The 24,786-nt window shown below is 44.6% G+C and overlaps 1 protein-coding gene across 4 annotated transcripts in view; it reads left to right on the forward strand.

Annotated features, from left to right (window-relative positions):
• The first annotated feature begins 4,941 nt into the window (after positions 1-4,941).
• The window catches only part of MYO1D (myosin ID), a 347,920-nt gene continuing 328,075 nt past the window's right edge, over positions 4,942-24,786 (forward strand). For all 4 annotated transcript variants that reach the window (XM_081218208.1, XM_081218209.1, XM_081218210.1 and 1 more), the window contains exon 1: positions 4,942-5,330. In XM_081218208.1, the coding sequence (XP_081074334.1) occupies positions 5,236-5,330 (95 nt within the window). In that variant the 5' untranslated portion in view covers positions 4,942-5,235. The remainder of the gene's footprint in view (positions 5,331-24,786) is intronic.

The raw sequence follows: 24,786 nt of genomic DNA on the forward strand, positions 1-24,786 counted from the left end.
GCTTGCGGGATCTTAATTCCCAGACCAGGGATCAAATCTGGGCCACAGCAGTGAAAGCGCCAAGTCCTAACCACTGGTCCACCAGGGAATTCCCAGGGGTTCTTTTTTTTTTTTTTTTTTCAACATCTTTATTGGAGTATAGTTGCTTTACAATGGTGTGTTAGTTTCCGCCCAGGGGTTCTTAACTTGGGATCCACAGACAGGTTATTCTGGGCCTGGGAGGATCAGGGGAGTCCACGTGCAAACTGTTTTGCATGTGTGCTTAAGACCTAAGTGTCCATCATCAGATGAATGGATAAAGAAGATGTGGCACATATATACAATGGAATATTACTCAGCCATGAAAAGGAACAAAATTGAGTTATTTGTAGTGAGGTGGATAGACCGAGAGTCTGTCATACAGAGTGAAGTAAGTCAGAAAGAGAAAGACAAATACCGTATGCTAACACATATATATGGAATTAAAAAAAAAATGTCATGAAGAACCTAGGGGTAAAACAGGAATAAAGACACAGACCTACTTGAGAATGGACTTGAGGATATGGGGAGGGGGAAGGGTAAGCTGTGACAAAGCGAAAGAGAGGCATGGACATACATACACTACCAAACGTAAGGTAGATAGATAGTGGGAAGCAGCCGCAGAGCACAGGGAGATCAGCTCGGTGCTTTGTGACCGCCTGGAGGGGTGGGATAGGGAGGGTGGGAGGGAGGGAGACGCAGGAGGGAAGGGTTGTGGGAACAGATGTATATGTATGACTGATTCACTTTGTTATAAAGCAGAAACTAATTAAAAAAAAAAAGATTAGCTCAAATTCTGGGCTCTGCAAAAAAAAAAAAAAAAAAAAAAGACATTTGTCTTGGGAGAGAAAGTTCCCGTGTTTTCATCAAGGGAAAATGAAACCTAAAAATTGGAAACCAGTGTCTTGTTACTACCCACTTGCTGCCCTGAGACCCTGGCAGTTGCAGCCACTTTCCTTCTCTTCTTCCTCCTCTGTCTCCTCTCCCTCCTCAGCTGCTATCTCCCAACTTCCTCTGCGCTTGCTTACGGTGATTATGTTAAAAGTAGCTCTGCCTATAGTATCAGCCATTTCAAAGAGCTAAGGGAAGATCCTTGTCCCCAACTCAGCATCGTCACAGGTAAGCACAGCTGAACCACAGGCACAGCGGGCAAGAAATTCCTAGAACCCGGAACCAGGTCTTGAGCAATTGGTCCACCGTCCCTCTGTCTTTAATAGCTAGAGGTGAGAAGGTGAGCTTCTTAAGTCACTTTCTGGGCTTTCAGGCTAGTTTATGACAGTGACCTCTGCTATGAAAATTCCCTTTCCTTTGTGCTGTGAGATGTCTAAAGAGTGAAAGGCAGGGGTGAAGGGGTTGGGGGTGGGTGGGGGGAGGGGTCCACAGGTGGGTAAGTCATCAATGACACCAGGGAGACAACTGTTGGGTCTGTTTTTACTCTAAAAAAATGTAGGCTTCAGAAACCATAGAGAGCATATACGCTGCCTTTGATGTATCATTCTTAGTTCAAATCCAACCTTAGGCATGAAAGAGGAGGATGTATGTTTTGGATAATATCTAAGGCAGAGGGTTCCCTATCATTTCCATATGGTTGTGAGTGTATTATGAAGTTATTTTGCAACATAAATTCGCCTTTCTACTTCTGCTCTAGAATAATTGGGGCTTATACAATAAATTTATAAAATGCCCTTTGAGTATGCTTTGTGACTATGTCCTTCCTGGCCTTCCTGCTTCTGTCTTGTGGGATTTATGCTGAGCCATCTTCCCAGATACAACGCACCTGGTAAAGAGAGGGAGGATGGGCAGCCCAGAAACATTCTGGGAAAGTAGAAGAATGGGAGCAAATATTTGCTGTGGAAAATTCAGAGTTGATTTTTTAGGGAGAACCCAGCACAGATCTTCTGCAGCTGGTGTCAACAGCAGACGGGTTTTTCGGACAACAGCTTTTGTTCAGTGTGAACATGTAGCATGCAGGCCTGGCCCCAAGAGAGAAGTGAACACAGCCCTGAGACCTGCCTGCAGGGGCAGGAGATGAGAATGAGATAAGCGCTGCACAATGAACGGCTTTTAATGCAGAAAATCTACCAACAAGGGTGGATTTACAAACTCACATTACATAACCCACAGAGTCACAGATCATCCCCTATTCCCTCATCAAGCAAGCGTCTATTAAGAGTTTCATACGCTAAGCACTGTGCTACTAGGGGCCAGAGCTACATCCAAGAACAGGACAGACACAGCTTCCAGTACTCGTGGCCCTGACACTCTAATGCGATAGATGCACAATAGGTTTGTTAAAGTGCATTCAGCCTGTAACGAGGATGACACTTCCAGGGTGCTGTGGGAGCACAGAGGAGGGACTTAGCCAACCCTGACTTAGGAGATCATGGAAGCCTTCCTGGAGGAAGTGATGTTGAGGCTGAGAGCAGAGGGATGAGCAGAAATTAGCTAGGCCACAGGGGTGAGAGGCAGGACAAGAGGGAAGAGAATTTCAGGCAGGGAACAGGTTGTACTCTCTCTGGGGCATATTTGACAACTAAGGTAAACATGAAATTATTTCATCTAAATTATAAAAACATATTTAAAATAGAAATTGTTAAAATTATTTTTGGTTTTAGAATTATTTTTGGTTTTAGTGTTTATAATCTCCTAGCATATGTATGGCAACCAGAGCGAATAGATAGTCTGTACCAGAGCTTTCAAAGTGTGTGCTGGTTTTCCAGTTCTGGAATGTCTGCAAACTTCCGATGTGACTTTCATTTCTAAGTGTTACATGATTGCTTTCTCTCTCTCTCTCTTTTTTTTTTCCTTTTAAGTACAGTAGATTTGTAATGTTGTATTAGTTTCAGGTGTACAGCAAAGTGATTCAGATATGTGTGTGTGTGTGTATTCTTTTTCAGATTTTCTTCCAAAATAGGAAAAAATTATTACAATGTGATTTCTTAAAAATAAACCTTTTAAAATTTTAGAACAGTTTTAGATTATTGGATTTTTAACTTTATATTTCAAAATAATTTCAAACTTACAGAAAAGTTGAAAGAAGACTGGAACAAAAAAAGGCTCCCATATATTCTTTATACACCAATAGTTAATATTTTCCTACAGCCCCACTGGACAGATTTGGGTTCAGCAAAAGAGCCTCATTGGTCTCAATGCCTGATTTTATACTAATTTGCACTTTAAATTGATAAACTACCCTTTACGTATGTTGTGTATATGTTTTACACATTGGGCTCCTGTACAAGACACTGATTAACACAGGAGTCCCCTTGCTTTGGCCATGTGAAAACCACAGCTGCATCCCACCATAGATCCTACCCACTGTACAACTGCTTCTGCCCTAACAACCCAGGGGATATACCTACCTCCATCTTCCAATAATCGTTTCCAATGAGTGTGGTGTCTGGTTGCTCTAAATTGCACAGAATTTGAGATTTCTTCCTTTTCTTTTTGAAACTCAGTTTTAATGTATACTAAAACATACCAATGCAAACATTTTAGGAATGTACCACACTCTACACAATCACCCACTTAGCCACTGACCCACCCACACAAATGACCCAAGCAAAGGATGGTCCTACCTTGGAAAGTATCTAAACCAGAGTTCTTATTCCACAAACGAGGACACTGAGATTCAGAGAGGTGTCTTCTGAAGAACGAGAGCTGCTAATGGTAGTCAGACTGCAACTCATCTCTGCCTGTGACAGAGATTGGGGTGGGTTTCTCATGGCAGACGTGCTCATGCAGGAGGTGATCAAGCTGTCTTACCCTCTCTCTTGGCCAGGGTGGGTTGTTGGAAGCTGAAGCAAATGTGAGCAAGGTCCTTAGGTCTGGCTTAACGCATCTCACAGTCAGCCATAGTGTAGGAGTCCAGCCAGGTCTTTGGGGGCTTCTAGATTTCCTGGTAGGTTTTGAAATAGAAGATGGTCCTAATAGAAACACAGGACTGAAGAGGTGCAGCTGCCTTAGAAAGCCATTTATAATAGATTTTCACTGAGAAAATGCAGTCTAGGTTCCAAAAGAATTTTCTAAGATCAACCAATGTATCTATAAATTGGAGACCACTTAAAACCCATTCTATACCATTGACCCATTGTGCATTTCATATGTACATGTGCAAGGCACTACACCAAGCTCCTTGGTGTGTGTCAAGGGGGATATGGAGAAGTTCAGGACATGGTCCCATGCTCAAGAAGCCTACAGTTATCCCAGGGAGATGATACATAGATAGATGAAAAACTTAATAACAATATAAGGTAATGTTTGTGACATGCTCAGGTGAGTGGAAGAGAAAAATGGATCACGGAACACTGGAGAAGGAAAGCAGTGTGCCATGTGGCTAAACGCTGGGGCTCATAAGTCAAATGACCTGGATGAAATTGCAGCTTCCCCACTACTTAGGTAGCCGTGCGTAAGTTACTTAAGTTCTCTAAGGCCCTTATAAAAGCTCTGGGCACTTTGGGTACCCCCAACGTGTTAATTATTATTACTCTCTCTCAGTCTGAGCGTGAACCATCATTCTAAGGATGGAGAGGATGTGAGCAGAAGAGCAGGAGAGGGCTTCGCAGCAGGGTGACAGAATCGTAATGAATTATCCACGCGAGAAGCTCCACAAGATACTTTCGTAACTTTGTTGGCATATACCAAGCCCAGGCGGAGGCGGCAATCCTGGAAACTTGATTCCACCCACCTCCTACGTTCGCACGCCTCGGCACCGCCCCCCTGAGTTCCCAGCGCCTGTCCCCAGAGGGCGCTGCCACCCCGCCGCCTCCGCCCGGCCCGGAGCGCGCGCCCGCCGGCCGCCCCGCGCGTGCGCGCCGCCCAGGTGAGGAGGTGGTGGCCTTCGCCGCGGGGGCGGCTCCTCGGCCGGGGGGGCGGGGCGGGGCGGAGAGGCCGGGCCGGGGCGGGTGGGGCGGGCAGCCGCAGGGCCGGGGCCAGACAAGGCCAGAGGCGGGACCAACCGCCGCCGTCTCCGTCTCGTTGTCTCTTCCCCCACAGCGCCGGACAGCCGCCGCGGGAAAAGCGGAAACTGCCGGGTGAGCCGCGCCGGACGAGAGCGCGCCGAGGAGCAGCGGGGCGGCCTCCGGCCCGCCGAGCCGCCGCGGCGCCCCCCTTCCCCGCGCCCCGCCCCGGCCCCGCCCGAGCTCGCCGCGCGCCCCCGCCGCCCGAGCGCGCCCACCTGAACCCGTCCGCGCCCACCTGAGCCCGTGCGCCGGCGCCATGGCGGAGCAGGAGAGCCTGGAGTTCGGGAAGGCGGACTTCGTGCTGATGGACACCGTCTCCATGCCCGAGTTCATGGCCAACCTCCGGCTCAGGTGAGGGCGGAGCGGCCGTGCGCAATTACGCGAGCCTGCGCTTTCCCGAGAGGGGGCGCCCTTGCGGTGCGGCCGGATTGGGGGTGTAGGGGGTGCACCGAGCGCGAGGGATGGAGTGCGGCCGGATTGGGGTGTCCAGGGTCCTCTGAGGTCAGTGGTTGAGCTTTCTCGAGAGAGGACGCCCTGGGGTGCGGCCGCATTGGAGTGGAAGGGGCGTGCCGAGCTCCAGGACTGCGCCTTCTAGAGAGGGGGTGTCCTTGGGTGCTGTCCGGACGGGGGAGGGGGGTGTCGGGGGGAGGCAGCGCTTGGGGGCAGGCAGCTAGTGCGCTGCCCCAGGTGAGTGCTGTGGGCGGGCCGGGTGACCTAATGGAAACAAGAGTAAAGGGAAATAAAAACTTTCGGGAGAGTCGTGGCGGCCGCAAGGCTCTGGGAAGACTGGAGGGTTGTTTTGGAGAGAGGCTAGGGTCTCATCGCGGTTTCACACTTGGTTCTTTTCTTTTTTCGCTTTCGTCTTTTTTTATTTTTTCCTGGCGTGGTTCCATCACGTCATTCAGGACGCTATGGAGTGATCCCTGAGCTGTCTGTTCCGGGACGCTGGCTATTTTTTAGTTACTCTCTGAACGTAATTAGACACGTTTCCAGACATCGAAGAGACTGCTCTGCTCGCCAGTGCCAAGATAAACTGTCTGAATTTGACAAGGCATTCATGGTTTCACTTTTTTCAAGGAGTTGTGGATAGAACCCTTGTGTTACTGACATCCTTGAGAATGTACTCACAACTCAACGCCCCGGGATGGGCTTCCAGGACGAGTTTGTTTTAGAAAGGCTTCTACATGGGATTATTTCACTCCTGATAGAGTAATATGTAAGCAGAGCTTTAAAGTAGTTTGACTTTTTTTTTTTAAAGAAAACATTACAGTAAGTGGAATTTCAAAATAACTGAGTTGGGGGGGGGAGGTGTTTCCTGGAAGTTCTGACTCCATTTCTTGTAGGTTTTAAATATCGCTCCATAAACTTAAAAGTGAACATCTTAATCTCGGTTTGGGTGCTTAACTAATCCCACTTCTCAGTATGAATTCCCCTGTTAACTTTAAGAATTTTAAAAACTTTTTTAATCTTCAAAATTGCAGTCCCCATAGTCTGCATCTGCTCTTAGCCAGGCTTCATTATGTCCCGGTGTAAGGAGCGGAGCACGGACCAGAGTTCTGCACCCACCTGCCACAAACGATTTTGAGCCAGTCCGTGTGTCTGAGTTTCCTAATTTGTAAGATAATGATCTCCAAGATTTTTCTGCCCTTACGTTCTTTTTTTGCTTTCACATATCATTGGTTGCAAAGTCTTGTGAGGCTTGACTCTTAAGAAAGATTATTAATGTGAGCCTAACTTAGCTCAGAAGAGAACTTTGCACAGGAGAGAATTTTGCAATTTAATTCTGCATTATGCAGGGTACTTTAGGAGGTAAGGGGGGAGGGTCCAAAGAACCATCAGGTGTGTCCTTACCTCTCAAAGACATGGCATGTTTATGAAGACAGGGAGCAAGGTGAAAATTTTCATTCATTTAAATAATAGGTCAAGAAAACAATAGAAAAGTTAAGCTTTGTAAACCTTAGATGATTCTTTGCCAGGTAATTGTACAACCTAATTGTTCTGGAAGTTTAGCAGAGGGGGAGAGATGCCTCCCTTAGCCTGGCTCAGAAACACCATCTAGAGGAGAGGAGGGGTTGAGAGGAGTTGCAGAGGATGGGTAGGATCTGTGTAGGTGGAGAACGTTCCAGGTGGGTAAAGTGGCCAAGCAGAGGAGTGGAGCTTAAAAGATGACTCTGGGTGTTCGTGAATACACTAAGTTGTCCGGAGGGGAAGGAGTGGGTGTTGGGGAGTTGTGGAAGGAATCGCCAGCTCTCATCACTATGACCCTTGGCTAATGCCCAGGTTTCTAGGTCTACCTTTATTCCCAGTCACCAGATCCATCAAGATTCGGATGTTATATGTGTCTCACCTGTGTGTGTACTCGACCACTCTGCGAATTGGCTGCAGGTCTCAGCGCACGGGTTCAGTGATTGTTCATGGTTTATTTATAAGTTGGGAGGGGTTGGTTCCCGGGAGCCGTAAAGGGTAGCAGTGCCCTTGCCTCCTCCCCAGCTGTAAATCCTGATGACCCAGGTGGAAAGCAGGCCGCTCTCTGACAGTTGGAATTTCCTATCAGCCTGTTGTTCCTCCAGACTGTTCCAGTGTTTTAGCTGTGTGAGCCTCACTGTAAGGCTCGTGTGGACCCTTGGATATCTGTGTCCCTCTGCAGAGGGTAACCACAAACCCGCTGTAGATCCAGGTGCTATTATGTCATGTAATGTTTTCATCTCCCGGAATATGGGTGGTTGGTCCATACAGGGTGTATATTTATGGTTGTCTAGAGGCGAAATTTGAGTGTATTTCATCTCCCAGTGGGTATGTGCGCACGTGCTCCATCATTCCTCCCTTCCCCAAGCTGCGGCTTCTCCTCTCACTCCCGTCTGGAATGTCCTGTCCCCTGCTGTCTATCTGGCTCTTCTGCAAGGCCCCTTTCCTTCATTTATGGTCTGTGACATGCATTTAGGCACTAACAGCTACAGTTTCAGGGGTCTGTGTCATCCAAACTGAATTTTAATTTTCCCTACAGTAGCACCCACTGTGACAACATTTTTTATAGAGAGAGAAAAAAAGGAATGTTTCGGTTACTTTTTTTTTTAAGCTTTTGTGTCATTGTCCATTTAGAATTATCTTCTTATTTTGCTATTAGTCTGGCTTTCTTTTCCTCTCTTGGGTAAAAGCTTTATTTTTAGACATCTGCTACAATCAATGTCACTTTCCCCATACTGTTATTATTTTTAAAAATTGATGTAGGCATGTGTCTGTGCCTGAGGGTCTGGATGAGGCAAGGCTCAATGACGTGGATTAGTGTGAGTTAGCATATCTGAGAAGGAGTTTGTTTGTATTTTACCCTTAATACCAAAAACTGCTAGTATCTTGAGGGCTGCCTTCTCTCCCTCCTAGGAGTCTCTTGCTAAGGGAGATTTGTTCTATTTATTTGCTTTTCCTTTCGGTGGAGGCAGAGAGGTGTTGGTGGTTTTGCTGATGGTAGTAAGCTCCGCACTCCACCTCCAAGGGTCCGATCCAGGAGTCAGATGCCTGCACAAGCACCTCCAGCCTTCATGGTCAGGCCTGGTTCCCGCCAAACCCCCGCATGGCCACCTGAAGGCCCGACCTCGGCATCCCCACCATGGTCTGCTTTCTTCCTAGCTGCTTCCTTTTTAGAGCCTTTGGTTCCTTTTCTCGTGGCTTGGGCCATTCCTGGACTTGAGCTCTAACAAAATTCACATCAGCCCTGCACCCTGTCTCGCAGTGAGAGACCCGCCTGGTGCAGCCGCGCGGAACATCTGGTCCTCACTGTGCTCTTACTTGCCACTTAGCCATCCTCGAGGAAGGAGGAATGCGGGCTGCTGTTCCTGAGGACAGTGGCCTGAGACATGTGCTTTTCATGTCACAGGTCGAGGAAACCCACTTCAGGCTTCCAGTTTCTAATTTTGTTGGTGGTGGTTCCTGTTTTGAGGATAAGGCATCTGCTCAGCCTGGTGTCTTGGCTCTTTGGAAATTTAATTTGTCCTCTTTTTTTTTTTTTTTTTACTTCTTTATTGGAGTATAATTGCTTTACAATGGTGTGTTAGTTTGTGCTTTATAACAAAGTGAATCAGATACATATACATATGTTCCCATATCTCTTTCCTCTTGCGTCTCCCTCCCTGTCCTCTCTTCTTACCGGTTTTTCTCTTCCATAAAAGCAGTGATTTGAAGCACTGTGTTTACCGAAGCTCCAGGCAACTTCTCACCTTTAACCTAACACAATGTTCCTTTTGTACCTTTGCTTAGACCAGGCTTTCCTCGATCTTGGTGCTGTTGACAGTGGGGCTGGGTCATGCTTTGCTGGGGGTGGGGGCTGCCCTGTGTGTTGTCGGATGTTTAGCAGCATCCCTGGCCTCTACCCACCAGATGCCAGGAGCACCACTCCCCTCCCATATGACAACCAAAAATGTTTCCAGATGTTGCCCGATGTCCCCTGGGGGAGGGGGCAAAATTGTCCCCAGTTGAGAACCACTGGCCTCGGCTGTTCTCACTCCCTGGAATATGCCCTGGAACGTCCTCCCCCTACTCTCTACCCTCATTCCCTGCCTGCCAGACTCTTCCTTGTCCTGCGAGACCACTTCTGAAAAGCCTTTCCCAAACCTCCAAGGCAAGGGTTAACCATACCCTCACCTGTGCTCCCAAGATACATGGGCACTTGATCATAACAGTCAGAGACGATTTATCATGCTATGTTGTTTTCTCTGCATGTCTGCATTCCCACCAAATTGTGAGGTTCCCCAAAGCCAGAGAGCCTGTGCAGAGGTGGATCCAGGTTGTGTGGTCCTTTGAAATTCATTACCGTTGGGGAGGGGGGAACCACCTCTAAGGAAAAGAGTATAAATTATGAATGTCAAATTAGATACACGGCTTTAAGGGCAAGCACAAGTGAGTGGCTGTGAAGCAAACCCACCTCCAGCCCTTCTGCATTTTCTGTCGTGCTCCAGAATTGGGCAGCTGTGTGTTCAAGACATTTTAAACGAAGTGAACTGGGACTCCCCTGGTGGTCCAGTGGTTAGGACTCCGCCATTTCACTGCCGCGGGCCTGGGTTTGATCCCTGGTCAGGGAACTAAGATCCCACAAGGCACGCGGCATGGCCAAAAACTAAAAAAATTAAAATAAAAAAATAAAATGAGTGAACTAAGCTGTCAAATGTTGGCTGATTATTCTTCAGCCCATGGAATTCTTAACTTAAAAAAAGCATACAGTCATCTCAAAATACTGTACTTAATTTAATACAACTTCAGTGTGTGGGGGGGGCGGTCAGGAGCAATGAGCTGCAGAATTAATAGAAAAGCAGTGAACAGGCACTCGCTCGCCCTCACCCTCTCACTCGCCACACAACCTCTGTAGTCTTTCTGCGGCTCTTTGATCATTTGGAAAATTAGATAGGACAGAGGGTCCCTCTTGCTTCCCTGGGGCAAAACCTTAGGTGCCCTGGTGGTCCTCAAGCACGTGTCAATCTGTGATTGGTTCAGAGCTCTCCTTCAAAAGGAGCTGTCGTTAGATTCATAGGAGAGGTGAATGACACACTAAATCTTTTTGGCTTGCATGTGAAATTCTTTGGCAACCACTTTTAGAGGCCTTCGGAAAAGGACAGTTTGCTCTGGGCCTGTTTTGCACATTGGCTTCATATTGGGACAAAAAAATGAGAATTTGGGTTTCGGAGCTGCCATTTGGAGTGAATCACCCAGCCGTCTTGTTTCCTTTCCTACTCCATGACAGATTTCCAAGACTATTTTTATTCGGGGTCATTTGTTGACCCTGGAGACTTCTGCTGAATTTAGCTCCCAAACAGAGCCAAATGTGGGTGGAATCAAGCACTCAGAAGCTGCTACTGGTGTGTTTCATCACAGGTTCCGAAGGGTTCTTCTTCTTCCTTAAAGAGAGGAGCTTTGACTTTTTGCTCAACTTGGAGACGAAAGTGGTGAATCTGGTATAGATAGAAGTGTGTTTGTTCAATGACTCGTGCAGGCTGTCCGTGTTGTGAATTATCCTAATGTGGAGAGCTGTTTGCTGACATTTTCACCGAAGTCTGAGCCGCCTCAGCAAAAAGGACTGGACCTCAAGGACCGGCCTCATTTTATGATAACTCTCTGGCATCCCTTGCTGTGTTGCTGCTGGGACTGGATTGGGTCATGTGTCATTGCCAAGCCTATCTAGTGGGTTCTGCTGTCCACAGTGGCTCCAGCCCCACTGGTGATGAGCCTCACTGACATGGCCTATCAGAAAGTCAACTAGACTCAGGAATGGGTTCAGAGGCTAACAGCAGTTTTAAATATACATTGCAAGCCTCTCTCTTTTTTGTCTATTCAATTCCTTGGTTGAGATACCAGTTTTGTTTCCTCTGGGATGGAGGCTCCCTTCAGTTTACCTGCTATGTGATAACTGGACAGATCTCTTAGTAGACGGTGTTTCCCAAACTTTAGTTTTTGTCACTTATGGGAAGAAGAAAGGGGAGCACATGCTTGCATTGGAAAGCAGTGAAAAGAGCACAGGCTTCGAGTCCTGACTGGCCAAGTTCAAATCCCAGCCTCACTTTCACTCTTTTTAGCATTATACCTTAGGGTAAGTTAACTTACCTAAGCCTCAGTTTCCTTATATATGTAAAATGATTGCCTCTTAGGGTTATTGGGATGAAATCACATGAAGTGTAAAACGTGCCTGGACGGTGCTTGGTACATAACTCCCTCCTAACTGATGTTAACTCTGTTTCTGAATCCTTCCCAAATGGCCTCACCTCCCTGCCCTGACCCTGAAGGGCTTGCTAATCTCACCTCTTCCTTCCTCACAAAGACAGAATCATTCGTTTTGGCTTTATTTGGGGGCAAGAATGAAAAGTGTTCTAGAAGGGGTTGGGGTTACCTAGTGGAGAAAGCAAAAACACTGGAGATAAATAGATCTGGACCTTAATCCTGTCTCTGTCCACTACTGCCACCCACGTGGGCTTAGACAAGTTGCTTAGCCTCCCTGAGTCTTGGGTTCTTCATCTGTAAAGATGAAGTGTTACTGCAAAGATTAAATTCTACCACCTGTGAAACACCTAGTGTGGTACCCATAGCACAGTATAGTAGATGCTCAGCAGATGGTCCTCTGTCTCTCCTCTCCATCCCCTCTCAGTGCAGCCCTGTGGATCAGGTGCCTTTGTCGGTCCCAACTGTCTCCGTGACTGTCACACTCATAACCCTGTTCCCTCCAGGGCTACCACTATTTAGTTCCTGAAAATTGTTTTAAACTCTTTGGCAAAGGAGATCAGCTGTTCATATTATTCATAAGTGTTCCAAAATATTTTATTCTTCATGTTTACTGTTCTCTGCTTTCATGAAGGTTGGTGGCATTGGTGCCTGAAGTCTCCAGGCACTATAGATGGGTGATTAACTTTAAATATAGTCTTTAAAAAAACCCTCTAACTTATTTCCTTATTTAACTCTAGACCTTATGTATTTTTAATATAATCTCCTGGCTTTAAAGCTAGCAACTACTTGAATTCTTGCTGTGTGCTCATCACTGTGCTGGGCACTTTGGTGGGGGTTACTTTCTAACAAGTCATTCTTTGTGGGATAGCTTAATTGGGAGTAAAATATACCTTAATACATAGATCAAGCTCACGTAGAATATGATTGAACCAAAATGAATATTGCAGTCAATCAATTATTTCTAGGGCTTCCTAGAGAGAAGGAACCAGTGAAGCAGTTTTTTTAAAAACAGAACTGATGATAATGTAATTAAGAGTTGTATATATGTTAGGTACTAGAGTTCTCAGGGAATTCAGAAAAAGAGAAAATGGGATTGGGAGTAGGTAGACAGTGCTCTGTGGAAGAGGTAGAATGTGAGCAGACCCTTGTTGGAAGGAGAGAGAATTTCTCGTCGGGAGACACCCCTTTCCCCTGGGCCCTGATGTCCTAGCCCTTTGCTTTCTCGCCATCCACTTTCAGCGCCAGTGGGCTGGCCATGCTGCCCGCCAGCTTCCACTGCTCGAAAATATCCACCACTACCACCACCCCCCCCGCATTGTCGGCACTTTTTTCATTCCTGTCTTATGCTACCTCCAAATTCTCCCAACTAGAGACTGAGTCAGGCTGATAAGAATCCTCTTCCAAAGTCAAATACTTCTAATGCAGCCCAGGCACATGAGTGTAAATTTGCTGGGTCCTTTCTGTCTCATGCCTTGATGAGGTCAGTTAGAAGGAGGGACTGAGGATTTCATTTCTGAGTAATAATTTTGCAACCTGTCAGTGCAGACCTGGGATGGAGAACTGAACTCTGGCGGGAAGGATGGGCCTAAGATAGTATGAGCCCAGTTTATTCTTGGGGAGGCAGGCTCTGAGGACAGAGAGGGAGGGGTGCCAGAGAAAAACTTGGCTCAATTAAAAAATTTGTCTGTGGCTTATCTTTGGGCCTAGAAGAGGAAATGGAAAAAAAATTTTTTTTCTTCCTTTATTTTATGCCTAATTTCAGAACTTTTAAGACTCAGCACCCAGACTGCGTGGTGAATACTATGGTCATTCCATTGTGGGTCAGAGACATATGTGAGCCAGCCTGTGACTCTAATCATGGTCTTCAACATTTCTTGGTGAAATAGAATGGTCCACTGTTGGAAAGTAGGCCATTTTAAAGTAAGGGTTTCTGATAAGTGACTTTAATGGATAGAGAAGGGATTTGAGAGCCTCAGCTGTTTCCTTTTTTTTTTTTTTTTTTTTTGCGGTACGCAGGCCTCTCACTGCTGTGGCCTCTCCCGTTGCGGAGCACAGGCTCCGGACGCGCAGGCTCAGCGGCCATGGCTCACGGACCCAGCCGCTCCGCGGCATGTGGGATCTTCCCGGACCGGGGCACGAACCCGTGTCCCCTGCATCGACAGGCGGACTCTCAACCACTGCGCCATCAGGGAAGCCCAACTGGTTCCTTTTTGATACTTCGCCCACCTTCCCGTCTCCTCCTTTTCTCAGCCTCACCCCTGAGGATACCCCAATTTGCATTCCAGACACAGCTGCTCATGGGGGAGTAGTTACTTTATGTCTCAGTGAGACGGTCTTCATTCTCCCCACGTTTCTGCCCCTTGGTGCACACAGTATGGAAATGGGATTTTGCTTTAGTGAGATTAAAGCATTAATTCTAGTAAAGCTATTTTGCTTTAATAAAGAGATTGTTTAGTGCTGAACATAGCTTTTTTCCAAAAAATACACAGGCCAATTCAAGGTTCTATTAAAACAAAACAAAACAAAACCAAAAACTTCTGGAATAGATGGGGAGATGCATCAAGAGACAAACCCAACTTTGCTTTCATTCCTCCTCTCCATTTATGACCCACAGTCATATCACTAAGACTTGGGGGAAAAAATTACCGCTTACATACACCAGGGTCCCATAAGCGCTAGAAGCCAATGAATTAGTCAAAAAATGGCTTCATCTAAAACAATGAAGCAAACACCAAGAGCAATTCAAACAATTTTTTCCCCTCTGATCACAAAGTCTGCTTTGAGTAACTTGTACAATAGAGGATCATCCGTAGCCGCATCAGGGCGATCCCGAAGGGCTTTGTCTCAAACTGCTGCTTTGTGTTCAGTATAAAGTCGAGAAAAATTTTATAGTCAATTAAAATTAAAAAGTCAAACTCCATTTCAAAAAAACCAAAAAACCTTACACTTATTTTGGATCACCCTAAAATCAGTTATGTTTCAGTTTGGGCTTTCATGGACATCTCGGTCATTTAAAATTTATTAGAAGAACAGCCTTTGATCATGAGGCTGAGTTAGCCCGATTCTGCCATCCTAGCCTATGTTACTTGTAATTAAGAAGAAAACCTTGTTTAAAACATCCTCAAAAGGACATCTCTAGAGTAGTTCAGATGTCAGGAAGTACCACCATGAGTTCTTTTTTTTTCTTTTTCTTTTTTTTTTTGCATTCAGTCCATGTTGTCAATTCATATTTGTCTCCTACCTGTAGTCTCTAAGTCCCGAGGGCAACTTGATCTTCTTTGTCTCTGAAGGCTTCTGTCCAGGCATTAAGAACAAAAGGTTTTCGCTTCTATCAGTGAATGAGTAAATGAATGCATAATATCTCCACATCTTTGATTCCTGCCTGAACTATGTATTTTCCGGATTTTATGTATTGTACTTTGTATATTTAAATAATCTGATTTTTTTGTTGTAACTCTAGTCTTTGGGAAGATAGGAAAATAAAACTACCATTACTCTTGGGGGAGGAAAAAAGCACTAAAATATATTTGGGACCCTTGTGAAATGATAGACATCTTTTTTCAAAGACTTGTAGAACTCAGACAGGTGGAGCTTGTCATCCCTACAACAAGGGGGAAGCCTACTTGTGTGGTTCTGTAATCTCATGTTGTTGCTTACCTTAGCAAGTTGATTACATTTTTACCAGCATCGGGAGGCCTTTATATAACTTGGTATCATTTGTTGACTGTCTCTAAAGGGACACTCTTTCATACAGCAAATCCAGTGACTCAGATCACATGGTTGATGCTCTTTCAGTCTGCATCCTGTGGTGTCCTGGGCCATGAGAAGCCATCCTGGATGCCAGGTAGGAGTGGAGTAAGGCTTCAGCCCCTCTCCTTTCAACAGAGCAGCTCTGCGTCTACATATTGGGGTTCCAAGGAATTTTTTTCTTGATGAGCTAATTTATTTTTATTTTTAATTTATTTTTCCAATGAAGTACAGTTGATTTACAATATTATACTAGTTTCAGGTATACCACATAGTGATTCAATATTTTTATAGATTATACTCCATTTAAAGTTATTACAAAATAATGGCTCTATTTCCCTGTGCTGTACAATATATCCTTGTTGCTTATTTACTTTATACAGAGTAGTTAGTTTCTCTTAATCCCTACCACTCTCATGCCCTTCCCCTTTTCCCTAACCACTAGTTTGTTCTCTATACCTAGGACCAAGGAATTTTTTGTTTGAGAAGAAATGCTATCACATTGAAAAACCAGTTTGAAAACCACTGTTCTAGGTGCTTGTTTCCCAGATGGCTTTTAGTCTTACAAACACACACACACACACACACACAATTAGAAATATTTCTAACCAAAATGATTTAAGAAGTGGCAGTGCGGTATGATATAATGAGCAAAGGAAATATTTCAGTTATCCGAACTTAAGCATGGCTCTACTAGATGTACTATATGACGTAAGCAATGTACTTCAGTTCTCTGAGCCTCTACTGCCTGGTTTTAAAATGGGACTGATCCCTACATTACGAGGTTATTTCATAAACTGAGATCATAGATGGGTTGTTTATAGTTGTAGACATCAAGGACACTCAAATGCTAATGCTCTCTCACTCTTGCTTCCTTAAACAGAATGTAAGGAATATAATTGAACTCTTTTCCTAAAGGACCTAGATCATGATAGTCATAGTGATGAACAGTTGTTTTCACACCTCTGGGGTTTACTGAGATATGTGTGATGTTCTGTTCCACACCAAATTGATGCGAACGATGTAACATTTTAGAGTATATGGTTACATTTCTATAGTTTTCTCTTAGTGTGCCTCCCTGTGGATTCTCTGCCCCCTCTTAATCTACAAATGTGATCTGCTCTGGGACTATCTCATGGAAGGGAATAGAGAGGAGTTAATGAGTTCTAATGAAGACTGAGGGGTTGCCCTGGGTGTTTCAATTCTGGGGCTTGAATTTTGAGATGTCTCTGCTCAGGAGTATTTTTTGATTGCTTTGGTGTGTGAAGCCAAGGCTGAGTTCTGAGTCGTAGGCAAAGTGCTAGTCCAAAGCTTACTCCTGCCCTTGGTATTTGAATTATTTGTGTGGTTGAACAAACCAGCGCATGCTGCATGGGTTTTTCCACACTGCATGCACTTTATGATCGCTTGTTGATTCGTGGGAGGCGGCAGCTATTGGCAGAATCTGTTACCATTTGCATCTCTGCCTCCTAGGTTCCTGGTTTATCTGAAACCGTTACTGAAAAGAAACCTGTTCTTTAACTTCATTTATCCTCAGCTGGTGGTTCTCCAATTTGGCTTTGTATCAGAATCACCCAGCCCTTAAAATATCCAGATTCCCAGGACTCTACTTCCCAGAGACTCTGATTTATTAAGCCTCATGAATGCCCAGTGATTCTCAGGTGCAGCCAGGTTAGGGACCACAGTCCTAGGCTACTGGTTTTTCATCCACAGCTGTGTTCTGTTGAAGCTATATGGGATGTGAACTGACTGGTATTGTAATAAATGTATCATGACTTATCCGGATAATCAGTGTTCTTAGTTCTGTTGTGATTACTAAATCAATTTAATTATTTGATAGTCACCCTTTTTTTTTTTTTTTTTTTTTGGCTGCGCTGCATCGCATGCGGGATCTTAGTTCCCCGACCAGGGATCAAACTTGTGCCCCCTGCAGTGGAAACAGAGTCTTAACCCCGGGACCGACAGGGAAGTCCCGATAGTCACATTTTACTCTTCATCCTTACAACACCTTTTCCTTCACTCTGTGGTTATGTTGTGGTTGTCCACTTTTAGCATACCGTGTATTATTTTTCTGTCACCAGATTCCCCATACCAAAAAAAAAAAGTATAATCATACCATCCTTATTAATACCTTGATATATTTCCTTATAATATTTTGTACATATATAAATGTATATATTTAAAAATTTGGAATCTTCCTGCTTAAACAAGATACACTTTTGTAAACAGTTTTCTCATATAATGATGTAGCGTCCTCAGCATTTTTTTGTGTGTCCTTAAGTTGTCGTTGAAAGTATGATGGCAGCCACAACATCCTCATTCCTTTCTGGGTATGCAGGGGCAACCCAGACAGACATGGTTTCTTCTCCCATAGAGCTGAGGGAGGCATACTGGGGAGACATACAAAACTGGTAAACAACAAAAGAATAATTACAGGTAGTAATAAGTGCTAGGAAGGAATGAGCAGGGTTCCCTCCCAGGGGAAGTGGCAGTGGTGTGTGTTCATGCCACAGAGAAGGCATTTTATGAGGAAGTTGACTTTAAGTGAGATCAGAAGGACGAGGAATCTGCATTGCGGGGGGGTGGAGGCAGGTGTGGGGAAGGGAAATCAGATAGGGAAGGGTGGTTCAGGCCAGGCAGAATAAGTCACTAGAGAGGGAGACGGGGAGCTACTGATGGAGCACTAGTCAGGACCACACTTTGCAAAGGGCCTTGGGAACAAAGGGCTCAGACTTTAAGTGCTCTGAGAAGCCTGGAAGGGCTTTCCACATCTTGCAGTCACTTCAGGTCGATAGCATGCTCTTAAGTGTCTGGGTTCATCTGCCCAAACTCCCCAGGTCTGGTGGCTGTTCTGAATGTTTGTTTTCGTCACATTGCTGAGTGGAGTGAGGAGTTGGCAGTTGCTTTCTACACTTGTCGTTCAGCGACAGTAAACACACATACAGTTCCGTCTTGATTTGTCGTATAACAGAGCTGCTTCTTGGAAGAGGCAACCCCAAAACAGTGTTGTGTTGATTTGAAGTCAATCTCAATGAATGACTAATAGGCTACAGCTGATTTGGGGGAGCTGCTTTTTCTGATTTTATGCTTCAAGCAATAGAAGAAGGATTCTGAGCCATGAGTTCCCTGATGAAATCTCTGAGTTGTAGAACTTTAACGCCAGAAGGGAACCTGGAGGTTATCTCCCTGATGTACAGATACTTGAAGTTAGGAACACAGAAATTAGGTGGTTTTTTTCCCCAGGATTCTTCGATAGTCTAGTGGCCCAGTTATAACTGGAGCAAAAATCGCTGGTGTCCCAGCTCTGTATTTGTTCTTCTGCTTCTGTCTTCTTTACTCTGGATTGCTTTGCAATCAAGTAGCAATTCTTTAGGTCCTTTTTCATCACCCCCCCTCCCGCCCCCCTTAAAACAAACTTTAAAAGATCTGAGCAGGTTGAAACATTGAAGGAGCTAACAATGTAAATATGAAGTAAATCTCTAGTTCTCTTACTGAAGGTCAACAGTACAAATACAAAATAACATTTTAGGAATGCCAAAGATGAGGGTTTTAGGAGCCTGTGTTACGTGTCAACATCCACCTGGGCTCTATCAAGAAAAAAGGGGACTTGGAAGTTCTACCTGGGTTCATCCCACCTGCCCTGGAGGGGTGTGTAGTTCTCACTGCTTTATCAGTTAAAATGCCTTTGGCTTCAGTGAAAAGAAAACCTGACCAAACTGGCTTACACAAAAAGGAAGCACATTATCTCACACAACCAGAAGTCAGTGATAAGAGAGGCTCTGGCCAGAGTCCCTAAGGACTCTGGCTCCGCTAGTCTGTGATTATCTCAGTTTTGTCCTTCTAGGGCTGGTTTCACCCTCACACTGGCTGAGGATAGTTACAGCAGTCCTGTGCATCTCATCCAGACACAGTACCCTCCAAAGGAAGAAGAGGGAACCATCTGCTTGTCTTTGCTTCTTTCTTAGGAAGTCCCTGGAAGACTTCCTTGTGTTTCATTGGTCCACATTTGCTCACATGCAAATTACTAAACCCATCCCTGGTTCTGAGGAATGCGGGTTATCATGATTGATTTAGAATGCACACAGTTACGTGGAAGGGAGTAGATACTGGAACAAAATCAGCTTCTTTTAGGGAGGAATGGATTTTAGGGGGGAGAAAAGGATATTGAATAGGCAACCAAGAGTGCCTACTCTGTACACTTTCATAAGCTGTGTAGACAGAATGATGTTAATTCAGAAAAGAATGCTCAGTGTGATGAGGGCACATGAAACTATGTCATTATGAAACTATGTCATTTTAAAATGACTGAAGGAGCCGTGGAAGCCACCTAAATGTCCATTGATAAGATGAATGGGAAAGAAGATGTGGTACATGTATACAATGGAATATTACTTAGCCATAAAAAAGAACGAAGTAATGCCATTTGCAGTGATATGGATGGACCTAGAGATTGTCATACTGAGTAAAGTAAGTCAGAGAGAGAAAGACAAATATCATATTATATTGCTTATATGTGGAATCTAAAAAATTATGGTACAAATGAACTTATTTACAAAACAGAGATAGTGTCACAGATGTAGAAAACAAACTTATGGTCACCAAGGGGGAAGGGGGAGATAAATTAGGAGATTGGGATTGACATATATAAACTACTATATATAAAATAGATAACTAATGAGAACCTACTGTATAGCTCAGGGAACTCTACTCAATATTCTGTAATGACCTATATGGGAAAAGAATCTTAAAAAGAGTGATATATGTATGTATAACTGCTTAGCTTTGCTGTACAGCAGAAACTAACACAGCATTGTAAATCAACTATACTCCAATAAAAATTAATTAAACAGTAAAATAAAATGACTGAAGGAATAAGACAGAGGATGTGATTACTTTGGTGTGTTTTCCAGCGTCACCAAGCAGTTCTCCACTTCTCAGTGGACACCAACTGGGTGTCTAACAAATTTAATGTGCACAGTTCTGGTATTATCTACAGATCCTACAGGCTGAGGGCTCAGTCCCACAAGACTGCCCGCCACTTCTGACAGCAAGTCCAGGTTGTCACTTGTGCTTCGGACCAACCAACTGTAAATTGGAGGTTCCTATGACCCCTTCCTCAGATTTGATTTAATTTGCTAGAGTGGCTCACAGAACCCAGGGAAACATTTACTTATGTTTACCAGTTGATTTTAAAGGATATAGGTGAACAGCCAGGTGAAGAGGTACATAGGCTGAGATCTGGAAGCATCCTGAGCACAGGAGCTTCTGCCCATCCACACTGTGCCATATTATAGACCAAACTAAAAGAAAAAGGCTGTGTATGTATTGGCCTGAACATATGCCGTGACATGTGATATTGGGTTGGCCAAAAAGTTCCTTCAGTTTTTAAGTAAAAATAAAAGACACATTTTTCATTTTCACCAAGAACTTTATTGAACAATGCAGTCACCATTCTGTTCCACTACCTGCTGCCATTTTTCAGGCAACTTCATAATTCCGTCTTCCCAAAACTTTTTATCTTTTTAAGCAAAGGACTGTTCCAGGTACCTTTTACCGTCTTCCAGGGAATTGAAATTTTTTCCATTAAGAGAATTTTGTAAAGGCCTAAATAAATGGGAATCCTAAGGTGCAGGGTCTGGTGAATATGACAGATGAATCAGAACTTCCCAGCCAAGCTGTAGCCGTTTTTACCTGGTCATCAAAGAAACATGCAGTCTTGCATTATCCTGTTGGAAGATTATGCATTTTCTGTTGACTAATTCCAGACACTTTTCATCGAGTCCTGCTTTCGGTTGATCTAATTGGGAGCACTGCTTGTTGGAATTAACCGTTTGGTTTTCCTGAAGGAGCTCATAATAGAGGACTCCCTTCCAATCCCACCATATACACAACATCACCTTCTCTGGATGAAGACTGGCCTTTGGTGTGGTTAGTGGTGGTTCATTTCACTTGCCCCCTGATCTCTTCTGTTCCACACTGTTGTACAGTATCCACTTTTCATTGCCCATCACAATTTGTTTGAAAAATGGAACGTTTTCGTTACGTTTCAGTAGAGAATTGCATGAGGAAATACAGTCAAGAAGGTTTTCTTCGCTTAACTTACGTGGAACCGAAACATCAAAGCGATTAACATAACTGGTGCAAATGATTTTCAGCGCTTGATTCGGATATTTTGAGTATGTCGGCTATCTCCCGCATGGTATAACGTTGATTGTTCTCAATTAATGTCTCGATTTGATCGCTGTCAACTTCAGTTGGTCTACGTGACTGTGGAGCATTATCCAGCGAGAAATCTCCAGCACGAAACCTCACAAACCACTTTTGACACGTTGGACCAGTCACAGCACCTTCTCCATACACTGCACAAATCTTTTTTTGTGTGTTTCAGTTACATTTTTACCTTTCTTGAAATAATAAAGCGTAATATGCCAAAAATGATGCTTTTTCCTTCCATCTTCAATATGAAAATGGCTACACAAAAATTCACCGATTTTGATAAGTCTTTTTTTTAACTGCACGCTGACATGACAGCCGACACAATACACTCTAACAAAATTGTTTCAAATGAAGTTAAAGACAACTAAGCGCTACTGGAGCCACCTTATGGAAAAAAATGAACCAACGTTTGAGCCAACCCACTATGTTTAATGAAATAGGTGGTATAATTCCATTTTTATAAACCAAGAAGTGAATGGTATCCCTTCCTGTTTTAAAACAAACAAAAAACAAAAAGCAAGATGAGCCTGGGGCATCTTGCTGTGCTAGAAACAAAAGAAGTCCTCGAGGAATGATGGACAATGTAAAGAAGATACAAAAACCAGCTTGAAGGAGCTCCCTCTGGCTAAATCTGGATCAGCTTGAGCATCCAATTGAAACAGGAAACCACGAGTCCATCCTTACATAAACTAATCGGCTAATACCTTGAAATTTGTTGAGGAATGAGATCTTAGCATCTCGTTCTTAGTATCTCCCTGCAAAATACTCATTAATATCAAAGAAAAACTAGAATACTGTTGCAGTAGAGTAGCCTGGTAGACACCCCCTAAGTAAGTGAGCATAAGGGACTGCATCAGTAATGGGACAAGTCAGATCACATACTACGGGCACAGATGCAGTGAGAACACAGTATCGCATCTTCTGAGACATTCTTGCTAAAGATGCATAACCTGGGTCTAATCAGAGGAAACATCTGGCAAATTCAAATCAAAGGACCAAATAACTATAATCTTTAAAAATGTCACATTCATAAAAATCAAGGAAAGACTGAGGAACTATTCTAGAATGATATAACAACTGAAGGTAAAGCAAGATTCTGAACTGGATTCTTTTGCTATAAAGGACATTATTGAGACACTTGGTGGAATTGGAATGGAGTTTGAGAGTTTGTTGTTGTTAAATGTATCACATATTAATTTCCTGATTTTGATGATTGTGTTGTGGTTACATAGGAGAGTGTCACTGTGGGAAGCACATACGAATGGGTGGTAGGGCATCAGGTCAGCACATTACTCTCGAGTAGCTCAGGAAGAAGGAGGTAGTTGCAACTTTTTTGGTTGCAAGTTTGAGATTAAAAAACATAAAGTAACTGCTACCTAGCCATCAGATGGGTTCCCAAAGGCGGTAGTGAGCCTCTGGTTGTAGGGATTCATTGAAACAGAAGTTGGAAGTTCACCCGCTGAGGCCATTGCAAAGGGATGTTGTACATCTGGAAGGCTGGTCTACGTGGCCTCTGAGGTCCCAGATGCTAAGATTCTGGGTGTCTATATACATATTTTAAAGTAATAGTTGAATTTATTAAATGATGTTTATGCCTTCAGTTATTGCAAATCAAAGGAGCTTGACCTCATACCAATCAGCAGGTGTTATTTAAAACTCTTTGCTAGAGGGCTTCCCTGGTGGCACAGTGGTTAAGAATCCTCCTGCCAATGCAGGGGACACAGGTTCGAGCCCTGGTCCAGGAAGATCCCACATGCCGCGGAGCAGCGAGGCCCGTGTCTCACAACTACTGAGCCTGCGCTCTAGAGCCCGCGAGCCACAGCTACTGAGCCCGCGTGCCACAACTACTGAAGCCGGCTCACCTAGAGCCTGTGCTCCGCAACAACAGAAGCCACCACAATGAGAAGCCCGCGCACCGCAACGAAGAGTAGCCCCCGCTCGCCGCAACTAGAGAAAGCCCGCACGCAGCAACGAAGACCCAACGCAGCCAAAAATAAATAATACGATGTTTAAAAAATTTAAAAAAAACCCAAAAATACTCTTTGCTAGAGACTTTGTATACTAAGGACTGTGTATGACTTCCTACAGGAAATGTTAATGATGTCATTGGGTAAAAAGGGCATTGACATAAAAAAGAATCTGACCCCCATACAGTAAGTAGTGTATAATAAATACCAGATCAGTGGGACTGATATTCTACAGTTCAGACTGGGGGATGTTTCTTTGAGCTCAGGAAGGCCTTTAAAGAGCTATGGGATGGGGCTGGGCGCTGGAGCATGAGTAAGACTTAGGTGTGCATGGAGTAAGAGTGGAAGGGGGACATTCCATGCAGAGGTGCCTCTGTGAAGGGGCACAGCATGTTCGGGGACAATGAGAGGACTAGTCCGACAGGTTTGGAGGGTTCCTGTAGGCGAGCCCTGCTTTAAACACAGTGTCGTCAGGGAGACAGGACTGGCTTCCGTAAAAGGGAAGATGGGGAGGAAACTCATGCTTGGGAGGCAGGCGCTGGGTTAGATGGTTTTTTAATTTGTGAAATTCATTCATTCATTTCTCTCACTGCATTCAGTCCTACAAGATAGGTGTTGCACTCATTATACGCATGTGAAACATTGTATTCAGGGAGAGGAAATGACTCTCTGAAAGCCACAGAGCTGATTTAAGAGGCGGTTTGAATCGGAAGCCAGGTCAGCATGACTTCAAAGCCCATACCCTTCCTCTACCCGCCCCGCTTCTTACACATGGAAAAGGAACAGAGGGCAGTGATGTCGACGGGGGTTGCCGACTGTGTGTGTAGAATATTGGAAAGGGTATTGGAAAAAGGAGAAAGTCTCTCAGTACCTCCTGTCACGTTGAGATTGAGGTGCCCACAGGACATCCCGTGAGATTATTGGAAAAGAGTGCCAAGTGTGAGAAAAGGGCCAAGGACTGAATCCTGAGGAGCATCTGTGCTTAAGGGACGGTCAGAAGAACACCCTCACAGGATCCTGCAGAGGAGCGTCCAGGGAGGTTGGAAGTAAACAGGAGAGTGTGACGTCACAGAAGTCCAGAGGAGAGGGTGTGGTTGGCAGAGCTGCGCGCTGCCTAGAAGTCAGGGAAAATGCAGGTGGAGAAGCGTCCATTGGAGCCAGCGCCAAGGAGGGCATTG

This window comes from Mesoplodon bidens, assembly GCF_964165515.1.
Source record: "Mesoplodon bidens genome assembly, chromosome: 19".
NCBI classification, from domain to species: Eukaryota; Metazoa; Chordata; class Mammalia; order Artiodactyla; family Ziphiidae; genus Mesoplodon; species Mesoplodon bidens.